General features: G+C 44.5%; 1 protein-coding gene across 1 annotated transcript in view; it reads left to right on the plus strand.

The window, feature by feature from the left end:
* Positions 1–19,908: 19,908 nt before the first annotated feature.
* The window catches only part of SLC15A2 (solute carrier family 15 member 2), a 46,798-nt gene continuing 46,127 nt past the window's right edge, over positions 19,909–20,579 (plus strand). Inside the window, exon 1 of the mRNA XM_075757054.1 lies at positions 19,909–19,981. Coding sequence (XP_075613169.1) covers positions 19,933–19,981 — 49 coding nt within the window. The 5' untranslated portion in view covers positions 19,909–19,932. The remainder of the gene's footprint in view (positions 19,982–20,579) is intronic.

Consider the following 20,579-nt stretch of genomic DNA (forward strand, 5'->3'; position numbering starts at 1 on the left):
TAGGTACTGTACAAACCCCCACAAAAAGGTGCTCACTGAAGTTGTTTAAAAGCCAAGTAATCAAGGCAGCAGAATCCTCCCCATTTCAAAGCTGAGGCACTGAAGCTATGGGAGGTCAAGTAATTTGCCCAAGATCATGACAGGAAGATGAGACACAGCTGAGAATTGAAAACAAGGTGCTGCTTTGGTACCTTAACAACCTGATTTTCCTCTTGTGTGCCATCTCTCATGCACTGAAATAAGCTGAATTACAGGATTTTCTCTCTCATAGTCTGTCAGCTGGTGGTTCTGTTAGTTTGGTGGGGGAGCTGTCTTAGAAATCTTTCTGATCAGTCATTAAATCTGCATGATGTCACTTTTTTGAAATGTTCTAGCCAATGAGTTTCTCTCAGAGCTGATCTAATTGGTCCTTGGAGGCGGTCTGAATGCAGTCCCTGCAATGCCCATTCCGAGCACGCAGCCTTCCCACCCAGCCCGCACCAGCAGGGTTATCTGTCAGTCAAACCAATGGTCCAGAAGGGTTATCTGTCAGTCAAACCGATGCTCCTAAATGGCTACATCGCCCAACCGGAAAGCAGTCTATGCAAATCTCATAACAAAACTGTACTGGAAAGAACTGGATCCTGAGTGTTCTCCAAAGCTCTCCCCATCAGTGCATTCAAGTGACTTCTGACTGATGAAATGCTCTTCAGCTAAATGTGCTTTTCATCTGTAAATGTGTTTTCTGTAAATGATTCATAAAAGTGGTTCCAACTGGTATTTTTCAGGTTGTCCTGTAGCCCTGCTGCCAACACCCCTCCTTGCTGACCACACGGGATAGCCCTGGAGGGGAGCTGCAGCTGAGCTGCTTGTGAGTTGTGCAGGGCTGAAAAGCCCATAGCCCAGCCACTCTCATCTTAGCTGAACCAGACAGAAACAGTCCCAAAGCTACATAGTTCACTAACAGCCAGAGCGGATCTTGCTCTCCTTGCTGAGCAGTTTGAGTGAATTGATACTGAAGCGTGAATGCTGAAACCAAAGGAGGAATGTTTCTAGATACATTTCCAGTTTTAATGTTCTCCACTTGTCAGAAAGTGATGGCACCTGGACACCAGGAGATCCAAGCAACTATCTGCTTGTTTCCTTCCTGTTTTATTTTTTGGGTAGTGCTTACACTGCAAACCACATACAGAATACACACAACCATCTTCCTTCTGTGCATCCACATATGAGCTACTTCATTGCTGTCAGTGATTAACCATTACATATTTGAGATTAGAAATGCATGAGTGTGAGGAGGGTGACATGGCTGCCAAAGAAAACTTGTGTCCTGCATCTCAAGTATCAGGTCACCAGAGAACTGTGTAAAGAGTAATAAAAATGCATATGGCTACTGCTGAAGGTGACTGCATCTCAGCAGGCAGTGTAGTTCTTCCTCTGTGAAATTTGGCCAAATTGCACAATACCAGTGCAAAAACCATTCCCTAAACTCAAAAGACTAGATTCAGTCACACCAGAAGTCTGTACAGAATTGGAAAGTTAATGTGAATCTTTTCAATCCTAGACCATTGCCCTTGCTTTGCTTTCTCAAACAGCCTGATCTGAGAATGACACAAATTCTCTACCTGATTCTGTTACCAACTTTGCTGATTTCTATTTTAAATAGATTTTGTTGATTTTTATTTTGTAAATGTTAACCTCTTCAAAAATATCCAAAGTGCAGTAAATATATTATCTCCTGCCACAGAACCCATTTGGCTTAATAATTAAAAGATTGATCACCACTGGCAACAGCATAAAAGTTTAAACTGAACATAACTGTTCTCTGTACTAATGCAATAAAAGTGAGTTTACTTTTACAGTGGTAATTTTAGCAGCAATCTAAATCAACACCCTGTTGATGATCAGACAAATCTTTTAAACAGAAATGCAGTGCAAGTGAGCTAGTTAGTATTATGGGCACATTACTGTCTTTACTTTCTGCAATCAGCTTTTATTCATGCTTTTACAATAGGTGTAAATTTTTATATTTCCTTAGGCAAGCAGAAGAATGAACTGAACTTCTAGAAAATTACTTAAAATAGGCTATGGTGATAAGAAATAGACAATCCTGAACAATGTGGAAAAGGTCAATGGATTAGAGTGCTGAGTTCTGCAAATGGACAGCCCTGCTATGCTGGGGCTGTCAGCCAGGCGCCGAAAAAGAAAAGCTTGACTGGGAGTGAGTGTTTGAAGTGTGGCAGGGTGTTCTCTGTATGTACATATGTTGGAGAATTTGGGAGGGGAGAGTGAGAATGGTGGAGAAAAATTCATATGGCATGAGGCACAGCCACTGGGTGAATGGTGTTTGGAAGAGGAATCATCTTGCATGAGGTTGGACGACTTGCTCCTGTGAGACCTGGGCTCCCTCAGCTGTGCTTTGTCCTCATCCCTCAATCCCAGGCTGTCCTCAGCGGTGACCAGGTGTAGGAGAAGTGAGGGAGACCAGGGAAGTGGCTTTGTACCTTTGTGTGATACAGTGACAAACACACTGTGCAAAGAGAAGAGCAACTCTGGCAAGCTCTGGGTAGGGCCAACCAGTTTTATTTTCCCATTCGTTTAACAATGTTGCTTTAAAAAGTTGAAAGAAATCATTGAGATCTTGCTGTGCTGAAGTTTCAAGGGCGCTCATGGCACGGAAAAGCTTGTTTCTCCCCATGACTGTATTCCCAACCTGTGCTGGCTCAGACAAGCAATGTGGTGGCAGCTCACACTTCCATCACTTCCAAGGGTGCTTTTGTTTTTCCTGTTTTTAAGGTCCAGCCAAAAGAGCCTCGGGCAGTCACATACCCTGTATGCCTCTCTCTGGAAACTCTAGATGCATTTATGCTTGTGGTTGATTTGAGGATCACTACTTTACTTTTGTCAGGAGTGCAATTCCTGTTGGCTCCCGGGAGAATCTGCTCAGCTGAACATCTAGACAGATGTGTTAATTATTATTCTTTCTGCTCCTTTAAGGTCTGCATAGTCCCTTGCCATCCTCTTCCAAAACAAGACCACCCTTGAATGAGTTTGAATGCTACATGCGATGTGTTGCTCCCACCTGACTAGGGACAGCTGTTCTGTGTGCATGGCTGCACAGCAGAAAATGCTGAGGTCCTGAGGCTGACCCGTCTCAAATAGGAGTCACTGCCCTGTGTGTTCCTTTCTGTAATCTTTCAAACCACCCTCCCATTTGACTGCCATTTTGTAAGCTCTTATGAAAGTTGGTTGCAAAGTGCTGTCATTGCAATATAGGAGAGAAATGGTGGTGGTAGATTCAGTACAGTATAACTGAAGGCAGTGACATGCATCACATTATAGTTGGCCTTTCCATCTCTGGTCCTTTTTTTTTTCTTTTTTTTTTTTTTTTTATGAGTAGCAAGATGACAAGAATTCAGCCTAGGTTGACTGCTTCTTGCCTGAAGGGCCATGCTAGTGTATCGAGAGATGGCTATATGATGGCCTCCTAGACAATTTGAAATTTAAGCCTTGTATGTTTGCCAGTCTGGAATATTCTTTATTAAAGCAGTTCTTAGCAGGGCAAGTTCAGATCCTAAGGCAGAAACAGCCTCCTTTGCAACCAACAGGGATGGACTACACCATGAACTAGTTTCTCAGGCCTGTTCCAGTTTGCAGAATAACCCATTTCCCTGGGCAGGAGTAGGCTGCACCCTCTTAAGTTGCTTAGTTTGGTTCACATAGCAATGGTAAGATTGGTACACCAGCCTGGGTTGCTTTGTCCTAGAGAGCTGTGTCTCCAGGGATTCTTAAGTTATCTTCTGTGCAGCCACTGACAGATGGGGGTGGCTTTGATATCTGCTTGCTTTTTCCTTGGGGAGCCAAATGGAATCAGTAGCTTATTTTAGGTGGGCTGCTGGAGAGCTGCTGAATGGCAGTGCAATTGTATTTTGATATCAGTGGGGAAATCCAGAGCTGATTACCTTGCCCATCAGGGATACTATGAGCATGGAGACTTCCACTGCCAATGGAAAGTGAAAAGAGCAGGGATAGAGAGCCTGTGGATCAATGGCCTTCCACATGGTGAAGAACAGAGAGGCAAACCCACCTGTCAGCTGACAGTGATAGCCCATCACCGTGGTACTGGAGTGACTTGGAGAACAAACACTTTGCAACTGCACGCTGGAAGCAGAAGGCTCAATGAAGTGCACTTCTGTTGTGTGCCCTGAAGCCAAAGAACATTTATTTCAGGAACAACCCAGTGCTAGCAGTGACCTTTTGTATCCTGCCCTTCTTCGGGGCAGGCGCATGGCTGTGGTGCTCTGTGTAAGCCAACCCTTTGTCTTGGTTTTGGCTTTCCTTTGCCTTCCCATTGCTGGCTCACCGTGGTTCATCACATGTCAAATAACTTTCATCCTTGCTGCCTGCCAGGGTAGGGCATGGGCCAAAAATACAGCAGAGCAGAAGGCACCACATGCATAGCCTGGTTTCACTGGCCAGATGCAGCTGTGCAGTCCAAGCCTGTGGTTTGAAAGCTCTTTCCTTGTCCTATGAGCAGGCAGGGACCCTGTTGCCTTCAATGACTCTTTCGCCTAAGGAAGCACTTTATGACTTGTCCTACAGCAAGGTGTTAAGTGAGGCCATCTGTCCATCCTCTGATGGAGAAGAGGAGCTGTTCACTGTGTTATCTAATGTGTGTTTGGCCATCCTGCCTTTTGGGCAGACCTGCTGCCCTTTGCTGGCTTGCACATAGTACCAACTGGCTCAGGCAACCCCCCAATGCATCTGCCGCAGCTTTGCAAAGCAGCTGCCGCTTTCATCAGCATGGCCAGAATTATCTGTTCTGCATGAATGGAGCTGACCAACATCTGGCACATCTCTGCACCGCTGGGATCTGCTGTAAAGAGTGAGTACTACAATAGCCTGACTGTAGAGCAGGATTTAGTTGCTGTAAGCAATGGCTCAGCCATTATGTGGTTCCTTTGAACTAGAATGACCCAGGCTCCTCCCCCATTTAAAACCAGCTGGATCCAGAGTGTCTGGCTAAGTCAGGATATCTGTCACATAGGCAGTTTTTGGGGTGCCCATGACCTCAGTTTCAGTGGTGGGTGCTCTCTCCATGGAGAAGTTTGCTCTGGCAGCCAGCATGTAGCTGAGGTATCTGAGAGTCTGCCCCAGCAAGGGCGGGCTGGATGGGGTAGGTAGGTAGGGCAGATCTGGCCTGTGCAGGCAGCAGATCTTCTCCACCCTGTGCAACTAGCCATCCTTTTTGCTCTGCCCTTCCCTAACAGCAAACGTGACCGCAGCGCTTGTCCTCCTTGGCTGGCCAGTAAATGATCCATGCTTACTGAAGAGGCAGCCAAGGCAGTGTAAACCCGTATTGCCACTCATTGGCAATAACCTGCCTCATTGCATGTGCTTTGCCCATGTCAGTGCACTGATAGCAAGGTGGAGAAGTGGCAGGAGAGTGAACTGGCAATGCAGTTGTCTCCAGTTCTAGAAGATCTGGGAATGTAATGGTCTTAGACACTCAGAGATGCATATTTCCACCTCACCAGACTCTGAGGTTTAGAAAATCTTCCTATCTTAGAGCAGAATAAGCTTCCTGCATTTTGAAAAACTGAAAAACATGGCTTGAGTAAGTCAAAATGCTTTTGACATGTCTTATTTCAAATGTGAGCTTTTACTATGTGCTTGCAGATTTTTTAACTATAACAACTAAAATCTTTGAAATGATGTATTGAAATAATTTTGAAACTTTACTCTCTTATTTCTTACATAAAGACAATCTTCTCAATTCCTTTCCCTTGCAAGCCCACATTTTTCACTGATCTAAGTGAATCCCTACTTCCTGCTTAAAAAAAAAAAAATCAGTTGGTATAATCTAAATCTGCTTGATTCAATTAGAAAGAGCTTTTGCAGACCTGCAGAGTCAGGGAGTTTATCTTTCAAATGCTAAATGGTGGCAAAGAGGTCACCACTGGACATAAAATTAACCCTAAACCCAGTTTTTCCTAGCTTCTAGCTCAGTTTTAAACACTGGTAATTCTGTCTTTGGTTTGAGTCAAGAAATCACAGTAAGAAGCCTTATAAAGGACCTAGAAATTATTTGATAGTGAGACATCAAACAGAGATGCACATCCACATGTTTTACAGTCCTAACTGCAAGCAACGACATTAACTACTCATTCACTGGCAGTTGATTCCAAATACCAATAAAGGCCTTTAAGAAAATGTATGTTCTTGAGACTTACCCTCATACTAGGTCTTGTAGGTACTTGACTAACAATGTGAGGCACAAGGGTATGAGCCACCTAACAGTTTAGCACCACAGTAAATCTATTCGCTCCTTGCAGCATGTATTGGTTTTTAACTAGATGTTGCTCCAGCTCTGTGTCCCTAGCACACAGAACTGTCTCGTTGGTGACAACCCACTGAAATCAGTGGAGTTACACTCTTATATCTGTGGATCTGGTCCTACAGGCTCCTCTTGGTTTTCTGCCGCCTTGAATGCCATGCCACAACTTCAGCCTGGTGTATGACCTGCCGTTGGGCAGGACGATGTCTCCTCCAAGGCCAGCATATTAAAATGTCTGGATCTATATGTATTCATATGTATTTTGATGATATATGGTGTTTGTAATTTTTTGAACAGTTCAGCCTGAGGAGGGTTGAACCGAAGTGCACAGGAAGCACCCCTATCTGGCCAAGATATAGCAGAGGAAATCTTTGCCATAACCAATGATAATAAACCACACCAATTACTCAATTAAAGCTAAACCCATCTTTAATCAAGACAGTCAATTTGAGAGGCCTTTGGGATTTTTTGAGAAGGATGAACTCCTTAATCAGTGCAAAGGGAATTGTTCCTATTTATTCCAGAGTTGAAGTTGCCCCCAAGTTTGCAGATGCTAATTCTGAAAAAGAGAATCAATCATTAGTTTTTAATAAAGAACTTGCTTCTTGGGAGGTGGTGGGGAGGGACTGAAAGCATTTCCCCAGCCAGTTTGGAGTTCATTAGTGCACCGATCAGGGAAAGTGTGCGAGAAGAGTGCAGCCAGATGAATATTCCTTATTTAACTTCTGAACCAGTAGTTCAGAAAAAAAGCAATTTCTTCTAAATCTGAGTTCCAGGTGACTGCCTTTTATCTGAGCTCCATTAAATTATTCCCTTGCTAAATTTTTATGAAATAGGCTGTTTGCTCCAGTAGCCATTGACTCCCTGAGATAATTTTGAAACCAAAACATTCTGTTTTTGTTAGTAATGATCCATCTTTCACCCTGGTGATGTGAAGGGCTTGAGGAAGGTGTTTGCACCTGGGTGTCAACTTTCTGCACTGAATCCCTGTTTCTTCACTGGCATGGGGACAGGCTGGGTGAGCTGGTTCCTGCTTGTCTCCCTGGGGTGGGTAGCACTGCATACAACAGAAAGATGTGAGAGCATCTGCTACCTCCAACCAAGTCAAGAGGCAGTGTCGTCAGCCTCACGCTCACCGCACAAGCTTGTAGCTAGATCCGTCTCACCCTCATTCCCACCACAGCGTCTCAGCAAGGTCTCCTCTCTTCCGTCTCAGTTATGATAATTTCTTCCTTCCTTGGTTGCCCCATGTGATTCATCCCCAGGGTTTATTTCTGTGTGGTAACCACCAGGCATAATTTTTCTACAGTCTCCTGTTTATTCTGGACTTACACACTGCAAGTTTCCTGCACAGCCCTTTTAAAAAACACAGATTTATTTGGTTTTACCAACTCTGGTCAAAGTAGCTGTTCTGAAGTCCCCTAGGGATGGAGCATTAGGGGCAGACAGATGTGATGAGCTGGGGCTGCTCCACATACCAAGCACAGCTGGCTGAAAACAGCCTTGACCTTTTTATAAACTGAAGTATTGTCCAGCCCTCTTTTCACTGATCTGATGTATTAATGCACTGAGGGGACTGGGCAGGAGAACTGCCTCAGCATTTCCCAGATGGTGTTTGCTTGGGGCATGTTTGCCTTGACAGATTTCTTCCTGTACGTGAACTCTGAGACAGAATGAATATATTATAAAGTTTTTTTGTATCTATGTCTATGATTTTTATGGCAAATTGAGCTCCCCTCATGTTGCATTGCTTCTCTTCCTCTCCTTGGTGACCTCACAGCCACCAGTGTCTGAATTCCTGCCTTTACGTACCTCATTTTCTCTCTGCTGCCTCTGAGGAGGGCTCCATATCCATCACCCAGTGTATGTGGCTTCGATGCTTCTTACTGGGGTCTGAAGGGAAGTTCACACAGCTTGAGCAGACTTGGGCCTATCTAGGTTTGTAGAAGACCCTAGAAGTCTGGGATTCCCTGCCACGAGCAGCAATGGGAATTGCAAGCTTGTTGCGGGGTTTTCAGGCTCCTGCCTCCGTGCTGGGGAGCTTGAAACCCCCAGTGCCCAAGGGTCTGCAGGGTCCTCGCCGTGGAAATGAGCTGGGTTCCCCGGGCAGCCAGATGGTACTGAGGACCCAGATGTCCTCACTCCAGTGCGGTCCTGCCAACACCCAAGGAGGAGATTCTTCCCATCAAACCATTTTATTACAGGTTTGGCTCCACAGAAAAAGCAGCTCCTCCTGCTTCTCACCAAAATAGATGAGAGAAGAATCAGGTTCTTATCATGTTATCATGTCCTCTGAATTATTCTGTCACAAGCATCTTGCATGTCTGGTTTATCTCCTCCAAAATGATCAGTATGCTGCTCATCAATCAGCCTTATTTAACAACTAACATACCACAGGTAGTTTAGCAACCTGAGCATCTGGGCTGAAATAATTGCATTCTCTGGAGCCCCATGCCTGAACCAGGAGGGAGCTGCTGGGGTGCTGTGGGGATGGGGACATGGGGTGCCAGGGTGGATGGCCAGCTGGCCACCTATATCAGGTTCTGTCCTTCTGCTGCATACCAACTCTCAGGAGCAGCAAATTTCAGTTTTACAGTGGATTATGAAGGCAAGGCTGAAGAAAGTGAAAACTTCATTTCTCTCTCAGGCAATTAAAGAACCCAGAGGGTTTTTTGCCTTAGGAATACAGGTCTACCTGTTTGGCTTGCTCCTACTTCACCGTAAGCTGCACTTGACTGGCAAAGTGATTCTTCCATGGTAGAAAGTGGGAGGGCCTGAGAAGTGTTCAGCACTCACAGGAGGACTGGCTTTTTGGAGAAGCTGAGTAGTCAGTACAGCGAGTTTCCTTCCTGCTTGCCATTCACCAAAGCCTAAATCTAATTTTAGGCATCAAGCTGAATATGAACTCTTGAAAAAATATGGTATCAATTCTGATTGCTGATCACTGTTGGTAAGTTGGCTTCATACAGCCAAATCCTTTGAGTTGCTTTCCATTCCCCAACGGGAAATGTGAAAAAAGGAAGCTCTAGGTCTGAGAGACATTGGGTCTGGCCAAGCTACCTCTAACACAATTCCTGTTTTAGCTGTCTGTCCTCCCTCTAGGACCAGCTGTTTCTATAGGAGCCCTGCTCTGGAACACGTGCAAGTCTGAAAGAGACCCCACCAATAACTCTATGCTTACAAAGGCAGTGACAAGTACAGAAAATAAGAAAGACTCGCCTGAAATACATGAATGAGAAATTAAAGAGTTAATGAATCCTCAAGAAGCTTTAAGTTTGCATACAGAAATCAGAGAGGGGAGGTTCACCAGTACATTTCTCTGGCCAAACCCACAGATGAAGATTAACTGAAAGCCTCCAGGGACAACAAACAGAAAAATGTTACTGTGAGGCCAAGAGCTTGTTTTGCCATTTGTGCTCTGTACATCACCATGGCATACGAGTACTGCTGTGGGTACAAGAAGAAATAACCTTATATTCATTCCCTACATTCATCTCAGACGCATCCTGAAGTTTAAACAGTTCATAGTGCTCTTTTTCTCTCTTGGACCACTTCACTGCTTCCTCCATGGAAATCCCTCCTTCTGGGGACACTCCACCAACACGTTTCTTTGAGACTTGCTGCAGATATTTCCGTAAGTAACGTGCTTTGATTGTGTTCCTGTTCTTTCCGCGTTCCCTGGCTGGGAGTGCTGGAGCAGACAGACGTCGTGTGAGGAATGTTTGTGGGAGTGGGCTGTTTTGAGGCAATCGTCCAAAATATCCATGAAAGAGCTTTAGAGAGATGTGCAAATCTGCACCGTGAACCTGTTTCTAAGATATATGCTCATCCAGGTGAAAAATGTACGATGTAACCTATGTGTCCTGTTGTGCCTGCATATATTGCAGATCACTAATGCTGTCAAAGTACCTGAAATTGTTTGCAGAAACTACTTGACAAATAGTTCTGAAAACCAAATAAACCTAAGGAAATAAGCACCTCTGTTCATAGGGGGGAAAAAGCAAAAGGCAGAAAATGAGCAAGCTACTATTATTTTTTGTGAATTAATCACCCATCTCCAGATCTGACAAAATAACTCTGAGGAGGCTGGAGTCTCTTTTTGCTCTATTTTCAGCCAGTGCTGGAAGCAAAAGTGCCAGAAATCTCTCTGCAAAGCCTGTTCTGATGAGATTTCCAGCCAGTTTCATGAATCAAGTTGGTTTGGATTAACTGTGAATAAGCCCTTGGGCAGAACTAGCAAATCATGGGTTCATTGATCACAGACACTTCTGTGCACAGGGTCTGACCCAACACTCAATAAAGGCAATGAGAAACCCACTGGGGCAGCTTATCCGATAGCTGTGGAGCCTCTTTGCAGTTCTCTCCAAAACAGCTGGATTCAGCTGTTCCCAGACACTGGAAACTGGATGGGGGTGAATTTTGCTTATGGTCCATTCACCCAATTTATGGGGGTTTGCATCAGGCCCAGGGACAAGTTTTCTCCACCATACACTGCTCATTAAAAAAACTGGGGTAACAGATGAGACCTTGTAAGAATCCAGCTCACCTTTTCCTCCTGCTGCTCTGATGCCTTGCTTCTTCCCAGCAGTAATTAACAGGGATGGATGCCTACTTCTTCTGGGATTGTTTTACTGTGGGGGCAGTTTCAGGGCTGTCCCTGGAAGCTGTCTCCCCAAGTCACATGTTTTTTAAGTTATGCACCTGTATTGATCCCCTGTCTGAACAATTTCCAGTGGTGCTTGCTCGGAGCCCAAAGGTGTCTGCAATCAACCCCATTAACGATATTCAAGGAGAGCACTATTTTAAAAGGCTGCCTCTCCTGAAGCATGCTGTGCGTTTTAAAAGTGACAGACTACACGAGAGAACCTGAAACAGAGACATTTGAGAAAGCTTCAGAAGTTTTAATCCTTGAGCCTGAGCCCAGCCATACTTTCTGAGTTTCAAAGACATCCTTTCTGATTCAAAGACACCCTTTTCACCTGGCATCCAAGCCTGGAGCGGATCATGTCCCTCCCCTCTGGAGGCCAGAAGTCTTAAAAAAATAAAATTCTATCATCAGAAGCTTTTGTCTTAAAATGAGTTCTCCAACATGGTAAGAATAGCTGATCTTGTGAGGTTTCAAAATGGTTGAAATCTTGTGAGATTGTCCCCTACTTTGCTTTCAAATGCCCTCCTCTGTGCCTGGGTTCCTCCTGTGCACCCACATCCCAGCCTTAGTCTAAGCTAAGCAGAAAGCTGTAGCCACTGTTTCAAGACATGGATAAAACCTTTCATACCCCTCTGCATCTTAAGGACATTTCAAAAATAGAAGGTAAAATATCTATAGAATCAAGCATAGGAAGAACTCGAGTGTGGTGTGAGTAAATGAGGTTTGAGTCTTCACCAAGTAATTATGGGATAATTAATTTAATGAGATACATGTATGGACCCAGCTGAGCTGTACTTGGGTGGTGATGGTGAGTTTAAAAGCTGCTTGCTCTCTAGCTGTTTCTTATCATCCTGCTGCCCTCCTGGCTGTATTTTCTATACTGCTCTCAATATATGCTGCCCTTGAATGCAAATACTGTGCGTTGTCAGTAGAGAGGGAATCCTGAGGGTTTTGGTGGGTTATTTTGGCTTATAAGCACAACTGGAGCATGTTCAAAGGACTTGTTTGTATCATGAAGAGGGGGAGAGTATATGTTTCTATGTTCTGTATCACAGTTTGACACCTTCTCCTTGCCTTGTAGTCCTCCTGAGGAATGAAAGAGTTAATGTATTCTCCAGCATCTTTATTGTTCCTGCAGAATAGTCACTGTTTTAAAGATTCCTGCCTTGCTATTACAATGTAATACCCTGCCTGACTAAACTCTAAAAATCTGGTGTCTGGTAGATAAAAATCATTGAGAATGATCGTTTCATTTGAGGCATCAATAACTTCAGCAGAGCTGCTAGGACAACAGCTCAGCTGCTTAGAAAATGGCAAAGTTGTTTTTTTTTTTTTTTTTTGTGTTGAGTAGCTCACTTCTCTTGCCCTGCAAACTCCAGCTGAGGGTCCTGGAGGTCAGATTTTACGGAGGTGGAAATCCAGTATTAAACGTCTGATTGGCCATCAGGGCTACCAATCCTCCTTGTGATGCTGTGTGAAAAGGTAATATGTGTGTTGAGAAGTAAAAGCACTGAATGATCATTCAGGAGTTTTGGGCCCAGTTCTTGTTACTGCGGCTAGTTTTCTGCACAACCTTGGGATGGTTGCTTTCTCTCCTTGTCCTTACATTGGCTCAATTACTGGACCAGTCTTGCAGTAGCTGGGAGAGAGTAGGAAAGGTTGGACCTCCCATCTGCTTCTTCGAGCAGTCTGGGCAGCCCCACCACTGGCAGGGTTTCTGCCTGGAGTGACTTGAGTCAACTAAGAGGCAAGGCAGCAGGGCACTATAATCCCTGCCTCCATATGGGCTGTTGCTGCGCTCCCAAGCAGCTGTGCTTGTAGAGCTAGATGCCGTGTTTGGAGATGGGACTTGCAGGTAGTGTCCTAAAGGCACTGGTCTTCCTTCAGAGATTTTTTTTTTTTTTTTTTTTTTTTTTTTTTTAGAAGGTGGATAGTCCTCTGTCACTTCTTCCCAGCCTGGTGGCAAAGTTACTTGGGCTGACAGCCCTCAATTTGGAGTGAGCCTGTGTTTGAAGGGGTCTGTGCTGATTAGCATCAGATGCTGTTACTATAGGGGCAGTTAATTGAGGGGGTATCAATAGACAGCAAGCTATCTCTCTCTAATTTTCTTTTTCTGCATGTTATTTAATAAATCTACTAAGAGGAAGGCTGCATTAACTTTACTTTTATCTTTAATTCGTGACTGCAGTAAAAGCCAGTACTTGAGAAGTCACTGAATACAGGATAGAATTGGTTCTGTAATAATAATAATAATAACAACTTGTTTTCCCTCTTTGAAAATAAATATGGTTCTTAGTAGAAAGATTTACCCGTTGCTGGCAGTCAATCAGTCGGGACAATTTGGGCTCTGAGTACTTGATTAGAATAACTTTAAGGAAAATTGCCTTCCTGAATCAAGTAAGGATCCATTAACCTGATGAAACTGGGTTTGCTTATCTGAGAGGTTAAGACTCAAAACACAGCCTGGGCTGCATTAGATGAGGCCTCTTTTAGAATGGCATAAAGACAGAAAGTAATAAAAGCACCATCTGTCATGTCTAGTCAATCAGATCTAGTATAGGAGAGGAGTTATTCCTCTGACTTTACCATTGTAAGATCGTCTGTTTGTTAACAATGGGAAGTGTCAGGAATGCTGAAAACTGGTTTTATTGCCTCAAATTATTTCTAGCTGTCTTTATCTTGGAGAGAATGAATATTAATCTGAGTTTATACAGCAAAGAAATATTTCTGGATGAATACAATGCTAAGGCATTCCATGTTGAGTCTCTTTAGTGATTTATTGTTAGAGGTAGAACTGAATTGGGAGATGGAGAAAAAAGTGCCATGCACTTTGCTTTTGAGAGTGATTATTTCTGTAAACAAATCTCTTGCAAGCTGCTGAGTGCTCAAAGGTTTTGAAGTCAAGTGAAAATACACTTCTTGAGTGGCCCTCTGCATCTTAAAGGACAGGTGTGGATAGATTTTTCTCAGGTAGCCTAGGCATAGCTGGAGGTCGTGGAAAAGGTGATTGTGGTTTTTTGGCATGGATTTGTTAAAGCTAATAAATGTTGGCACTCATGGATTTCTCTGTCAGTGAGTACCAGTGTGCTGTCCTCTATTTACTAAGGGCTGTACAGGAGCACTTGGAGACATCTAAAGGCTGGATGCCAAACAGCATAGACATGCCAGCTGTGGACACAGGAGGTGAAAGGGGTGATGGAAAGCCTGTACAAGCACATCCCCAGCACCACTACTCATCAAGTGGGGTGGAAACGCCATCTCTCCTTGTCACACACCACAGAGGAGATTGCAGTGGATATATTAAGTGACCTGCTTGGGCACATCATCATCACCTAGCAACTCTTGCTGTAGCTGGTACATGCCTATGCTACCTCAACAACCCACATGTACCATTTCCATATGGCTATTGCAGCTGAAGAGCTTTTTCCCTGAGTTTGCCAGGCAGATGTCCTCTCCGGGGAAATAGGTTTAAGAGAGCAAGTGCTGGGAGATGGGCTGCTGGTGAGTAATAAATGTAAAGAAGGACCAGATCAATAGCTGATAGCTCACCACAGGAAGATACTGGAAATCTGTGGAGGGTTTGTATTCTTATAGTGTGTGAGGAACCGCTTAGAAATAGAAGCAGAAGGGCTGGAGGTGAGTGTAGTAGCCTGAAGAGTGAATGGGGCTTAATTTGACTTCATTAAACCTCCTGCTGTTGCGTAGGGCTCGTGCTCTGAGCCTGTGTCTGCAGTCACTCAAAACACATGGGGCTGGCTCTGCTCCTGGTGAAGCCAGCAAGGCTTTGGTGGCCTGCATGTGCAGTAAGAGCAACATACACTGTTGTCTGCTGCTTGGGCATGTGCTGTGCTGCTGCCCTGCGCATTCAGCACTGCTTGATAGCTCCTGGGTGGCTGCAAGTTGGAAAACACTAGAAGTGGTTTTCGTGTGCCCATGGGAAAAACCTTTCTGTGTTCAGGGTTGCTGTTTGCACAAGCGAAGCACGCAGCACGCAGAGTGTTTGCAGGTATGTGATGCAGGACGCAGCTGTTGTGTGATGGGCACAACCTCATGCAAGATCCCTGGAGGAAGGAGACAGGCTGGGGGTAGACGAGGAGGGTTAGAGCAAGTGCCTGATTCAGTATTTGATCATAGCCAGAAGATGTGCTCCAGTTAAGCTACTGAGACAGGAGAGGTTAGTTCTGGGAGAAAGGTGTGTTGAGCAGAGGGAAGTTAACTTGTGCTGTAGGGGTGGCATTTGGGAAAGGCTGAGCACCCCTGGTCCCACTGATGTCAGGTGGATCAGATGCCACTCGGCTTCTAGGAAAAGTGGACCTCTTTGGGGGAGTTGCCATAAGGAGGAAGAGGCACAGATGAATTCATCCTCCGTGAATATAACCTTTCTCCCCGCCAGACTCAGAGGGGATTTGCCACGAGTGCCAGCAGAGAGCAGACTGCCCTGGACACAGGATGGCCAGAACAGAACAAATTGCGCTTCAAAGTGTCAGGGTCCCCGGAGACCCAAAAGCTGGATGTTTAGATCAACGTTAAAAAAAGCAAAAAAGGTCTCTAATTTTGTGCCAGTCCCTCTGAGACCTGATGCAGCGAAAACCCATATGACTGTACTTCCCGCTGGAGCTGGTGAGAGCTGGTTGCACTCACAATGTTAGCAAATTGATCCCTGTGGCCGCTGTGGGGGGAGGCTGAAAAGAATGGATGGCACTGCAAGCTCGTTATGAAAATGCAGGGAACCAGAGTTAATGAATCTTGGATGAGCCCCTGATCTGTCTGGCCCTTGGTGTGGCAGTGGAGGGAGTTGGCTGAGGAGGATCTGATTAACATCTCGGTAGAAATGCCAGTCCCTAGAATGCAGAAAGTCGTATCATATCTGTCTGTGCTTGCAGCTGGGAGAGGTCACTGTTGGACAGCTGAGATCTCTCTGGATTAGATTTGCAGCTTTTTTATTAGAACAGAGCTATTTGGGGGATTTACATGTTCTCTGTCCCTGGCAGCTTGCCCTGATGAAATACTCATTACATAATTGCAATCTAACATAAGCTGTAGCCAAAAAATCAGCTGTGTACTGGGATACAGTGAGAATACCCTCTCTGTGATGGCAAAGATTTGAAATTGTGCAGTGCATTATGTCTTCTGACACAGAGAAGCTTGCAAAGAATAAAACAATCAGGCTGTTTACTGTGGGCGCACAGAAAAAATTGGAAAAGCTGAAATTAATGCCTTCCCTGAGATTCTTCTAGTCCTGTAGCCAGATTAATGAATCAAACCACTTGCCCCAGATGTACAGGAGATTAGTACTGCTTGACTCTTGTTTTATGGCCAGTAGAGTTAAGGCTAGGAAACTTGAAATATGTGCTCAAGGTGCTGGATGAGTAGCACAGTCAGAACTGAACCCCAGGGTCCTGCTGCCACATCCTATAGCCATGCCCCTCCTTCGCTGCCCCATAGACCCCCCCAGTGCCAGGCATCCCTGTGAGCTGGCTGTGAGGAATAGAGTAGTTGCAGTATTCCTGCTTTCTCATTACCAGCTGCCTCTCGCTGAAGGAGAGGTTAGCAGTGAGTAAAACCAGCTTTTTACTCTGGAGCTGGGTGGGAAGCAGGTGTGGGACTCACCACCAGAAAGGAGCTACTAGCCAGTGGAGGGGTCAGTGCAAAAAGGCAAATCCCTGAGGCAATATCTGTCCCAGAGGCTGGAAGTGAGCACAGAGAGGAGGGCAATACACCCAAGGGATGACTGAAACATTGGATGTGACTATCTTTCGGCGTTCCTCCACACCCAAGGCTGCTGCAAGCTGTGATGTCTTCAGTAGCTGGTTTTTCTTTGCTGTGATAATACTACAGGTAGGGCAGCTTAATGGATAGACTGCTGAGCTGGCGTGCAAGAGGTTTCAGCGGAGTCTGCCTTCATCAGGATGGTTTTTCCCTCTTTTGCTCATCTCTGAAATGGAGATACTGATATCTGCTCAGTGAAATGCCCTGAGACCTGCTGCTGAAAGGCACTCTGTAAGATCCTGCTTCTGATACCATCAGTGAGAAGATGTTCTTGGGACACCAAACAGTCCTCAAGTGTTTTTCCAAAGTCCTGGAAAAACTTCCAGTCTTCCAGCTGCAGGGACCTCCCACCTTCTCACTCCATGAAGGGGACAACCCAGCCTCAGCCCCAGGCAAGTGGACCCGGTAAACCTTCAGGTTTTTCTGTTTCCAGGCTCTTTCTGTTATTCAGAGGTTTTGAACAGAGAGCCCAAGTTATTCCTGACCCAGACAGCTGTGGCATTGAGTGTCTGAGGGACTAGCACACCTTTATTCTTAGAAGCATAAAAAAGACATTCAGAATTGATCACTGACACCCTTGCGAGTCAAACAGCACTGATGTGTGTTAGAAACGGAGCTCACGTTCCCTTGTACACCTATGTTGGCTCTCCTTTTCTTGATTTGTTTTTTCAGAGGGCACTCTCTGTTGCTGGCTTTACATACCAATGTGAACAGTAAAACTAGCAATTGTTTTAACTAGGGACTGTCTCTAAGAAGTGGGCAGCATTCCTGAAATGCTTTAAATTGCTATAAAGGGGACACAAAGGCCAGGCAGGAAGGGCAGAACATAGAAACATCCCAGGGACTGGACATGTTCCCCTGGGTCCGGACTGACTGGGGCATCTGGATGTCCATTTTCCCTATGTCTTGAACTTATCGAAACCAGTGCTACCAGTCAGCTCTGAGTCAGGGCACGGTACCTTATCCCATAACATGAAGTACAACTTAGAACTGGAGGTGAAAATAGCTGGAAAGGAATTCAAGAGGTCACTTAGCCCGTCTCCTTACTGACAGCCTGAATAGTTAAATTATTCCTGATTTTCTATGCAATATATAACCTTCCTTGGTATTCGCTTACTGTTAAAGAGTGGTCTGTTCCAAAAGACCGTAAGTCTTATTCTGGAGCCGACTTCCAATTTTTTGCAGTGGTTTTGTGATACTCCCATCTTGAAAGCCTAGAAAGTAATTTAAATTTGTGGTTGTATTTTGTTTGTGCTGGGTTTTCTTCATTTCCTGCCTCAGCTGATCAGCTCTATCTTTCCCTGTGTTTTGCTTGAACATTCCTTCCAATGAAGAGAAAAATTCTAATTTTTCCATGCTATGACAGCCTCTTAAAAAGTTGTTCAGAAATAAAAGTGCTTTCCTGATGTGGTGTCTCCCCCCCCCCCCCCAATCTTCTAACAGAAATCACAAGCATTACCAAGTAAAGATTTTTATTCTCCCCAATAACTATTCTCCCTCCAGCTTTTCTTCTCTATTGCATTGTCTGGCCTATAGTGCTCATGCTTCTTTTCTGCTTGTTTTTCACAGTGCTTGCCCAGAGTCTCATACTGCTGGCTTTGCTGTGCTGTGCTTTGTACTTATCGATGGTACATCTCTTATAATATGACTAACAGTCCCTGGATCCTGGCCATACATCCTACATTCTGGATTTAAATTCTTCTTACCATCTATCTTTACTTTAATATATCTTGTGTGAATAGCCTGCTCTTTTGTAGCCATAATTAAAGTTTTGCTTCAATCCTCCTTTCACAAGCCACTTACAATTTACCATAATCTTTTTATGAGTTGTTTGTGCTATTCTTCTTCCTTTCACTTCAGGCTGTGCATCCCTTGTTGCTCTGTCAAATGACTCGACACCTGTAGGATTTTATTCCTCATTTCATTTTGGAATTTGATCTGCAGTCAGCTTAGGCTGCTTACCATTGCACATATAAGTAGTTATTTCTGCATGTTTCTCTTTGTTGTGAAGTTTGGATGTGTCTCAGTGTTTCCCTAGTTCATCTTTCTAGTCCTCCTGCCCAGTTCCCCTAGGTGAACCTTTGTTCAGCTAATAGCAGAGCTCATTAGGAACTGCATACCTGTCTGTAGCCTTGACTGTATTTCTGTATCTGCAGAAAATATCTGGTGTTTTCCCCTGTGGAGGAGATGCCTTAGAGCCTCTACGAAAAGAAGTCGCATCAGTTTAGAGGAGGTTATAATAGAACCATAGAATGGTTTGGGTTGGAAGGGACCTCAAAGATCGTCTAGTTCCAACCCCCCTGCCATGGGCAGGGACACCCTCCAGTAGACCAGGTTGCCCAAAGCCTCATCCAACCTGGTCTTAAACACTTCCAGGGATGGGGCATCCACAGTTTCTCTGGGCAACCTGTTCCAGTGCCTCACCACCCACATAGTGAAGAATTTCTTCTTAATATCCAATCTAAATCTACCCTCCTTCAGCTTAAAGCCATTACCCATTGTTATCACCACATAACCTTGTAAGCAATTCCTCTCCAGGGGTAGGGAAGAAAGCAGAAAGGAATAAACAGCAGAAATGCAGTAGAAAAAAATGTTGATCCTCCTTCAGTCAGCTCGTGGCTTTAAGGTGAAAAAGCGTCTGGGAGGAAAGCATGTCGACGTTATGTCTGCATTCCTGTGTGACACGTGAAGAACCAGGAACTGAGGCCAGTCTGTCAAAAGGTGATGAAACCCTGTGTCTTCTCTGTCTTCTTACAACCTTAACTACTGAAAGATGCATATACTTAAGGCCAGATCTGTAGCTGGTGTACAGTGACAAAAGTTTGGATTTATGGCCAGCTGTAGATCCTGTCTAGTCACAGGTCCAGTCCCTGTTCTCATCCAGAAGTAGTCATTTTATTGAAAGATAGTGTACCTGCAGTGCGAAGTGATTGATGGTGAACATCCATGAAAGATGCCATGCAGCCTTAGAGGTTATATTCAAGGAGAAAGGCAGATTCCCTATGACATTTTGGAGCTGAGCAGAGACGACTTCAGATCAAAAATAAAAGAAAGTTTAACTATTTTATTGGTGACCAAAGGACTGCTCTTGTGAAATGAATCATTAACAACAGGGTGGGAGTGAGCCAGGATTGCTCAATGAGGTTCATCTTCAGGCGCAACAGAGCTGGGATCATCCGATGCGCAGGAAGCAACAGGCATGGCAGAGGGGGATGGCATGCTGCAGGCTGCAAAGGAAGCCCAAGCTGGTGAGAAAATTTTTAAAAAATATTTCTTGTTGCTAATCATAGAAGAAACTGAAGACAAAAAGGCACTAGGACGGATGAGAAGTTTCTCTAATTGTTACAGGTGGACTAGTGACCAGATGACAGGCTCTTAAATACAGATTAAGTACGTGATATTGTTAGTGGTATTAATCTAAATACCTTTACAATTTTGAGTCTATAAGGGCTAGTGAATAGAGCAGAGATGCAGGTCTGAAGACTTCTGGTATATTTTTCTGGTTGTTCAAGTGATTTGATACATCGTTTTCTTAAATTACTTTGAAGTTTGAGACAAGTCTGCAGGCAGTGGAAACCATCTTCCTCTGTCTAAATTGGTTAAGCCATGCTCTTTCCTATAATCAAAGAATTGGAGAAAATAAGCCAGAAGAGACCTGGAGAAGTTATCTTTTCCATCCAGGGCCAGGTCATTAAGCCCAAAGTGTTGCTCGCACACATTCATCTAGCTTCCTATAACCTTATCTTGGGAAGAGAGAAAGACGTGAGAAACACAGATATGATAAAAGGGCTATGAAAGTATGGCCAGTGTATATGAATTCAAAATAAGACTCATTATTAAGAGATC

The sequence above is a fragment of the Balearica regulorum genome, chromosome 6, assembly GCF_011004875.1.
Source record: "Balearica regulorum gibbericeps isolate bBalReg1 chromosome 6, bBalReg1.pri, whole genome shotgun sequence".
Lineage (NCBI taxonomy): Eukaryota > Metazoa > Chordata > Aves > Gruiformes > Gruidae > Balearica > Balearica regulorum.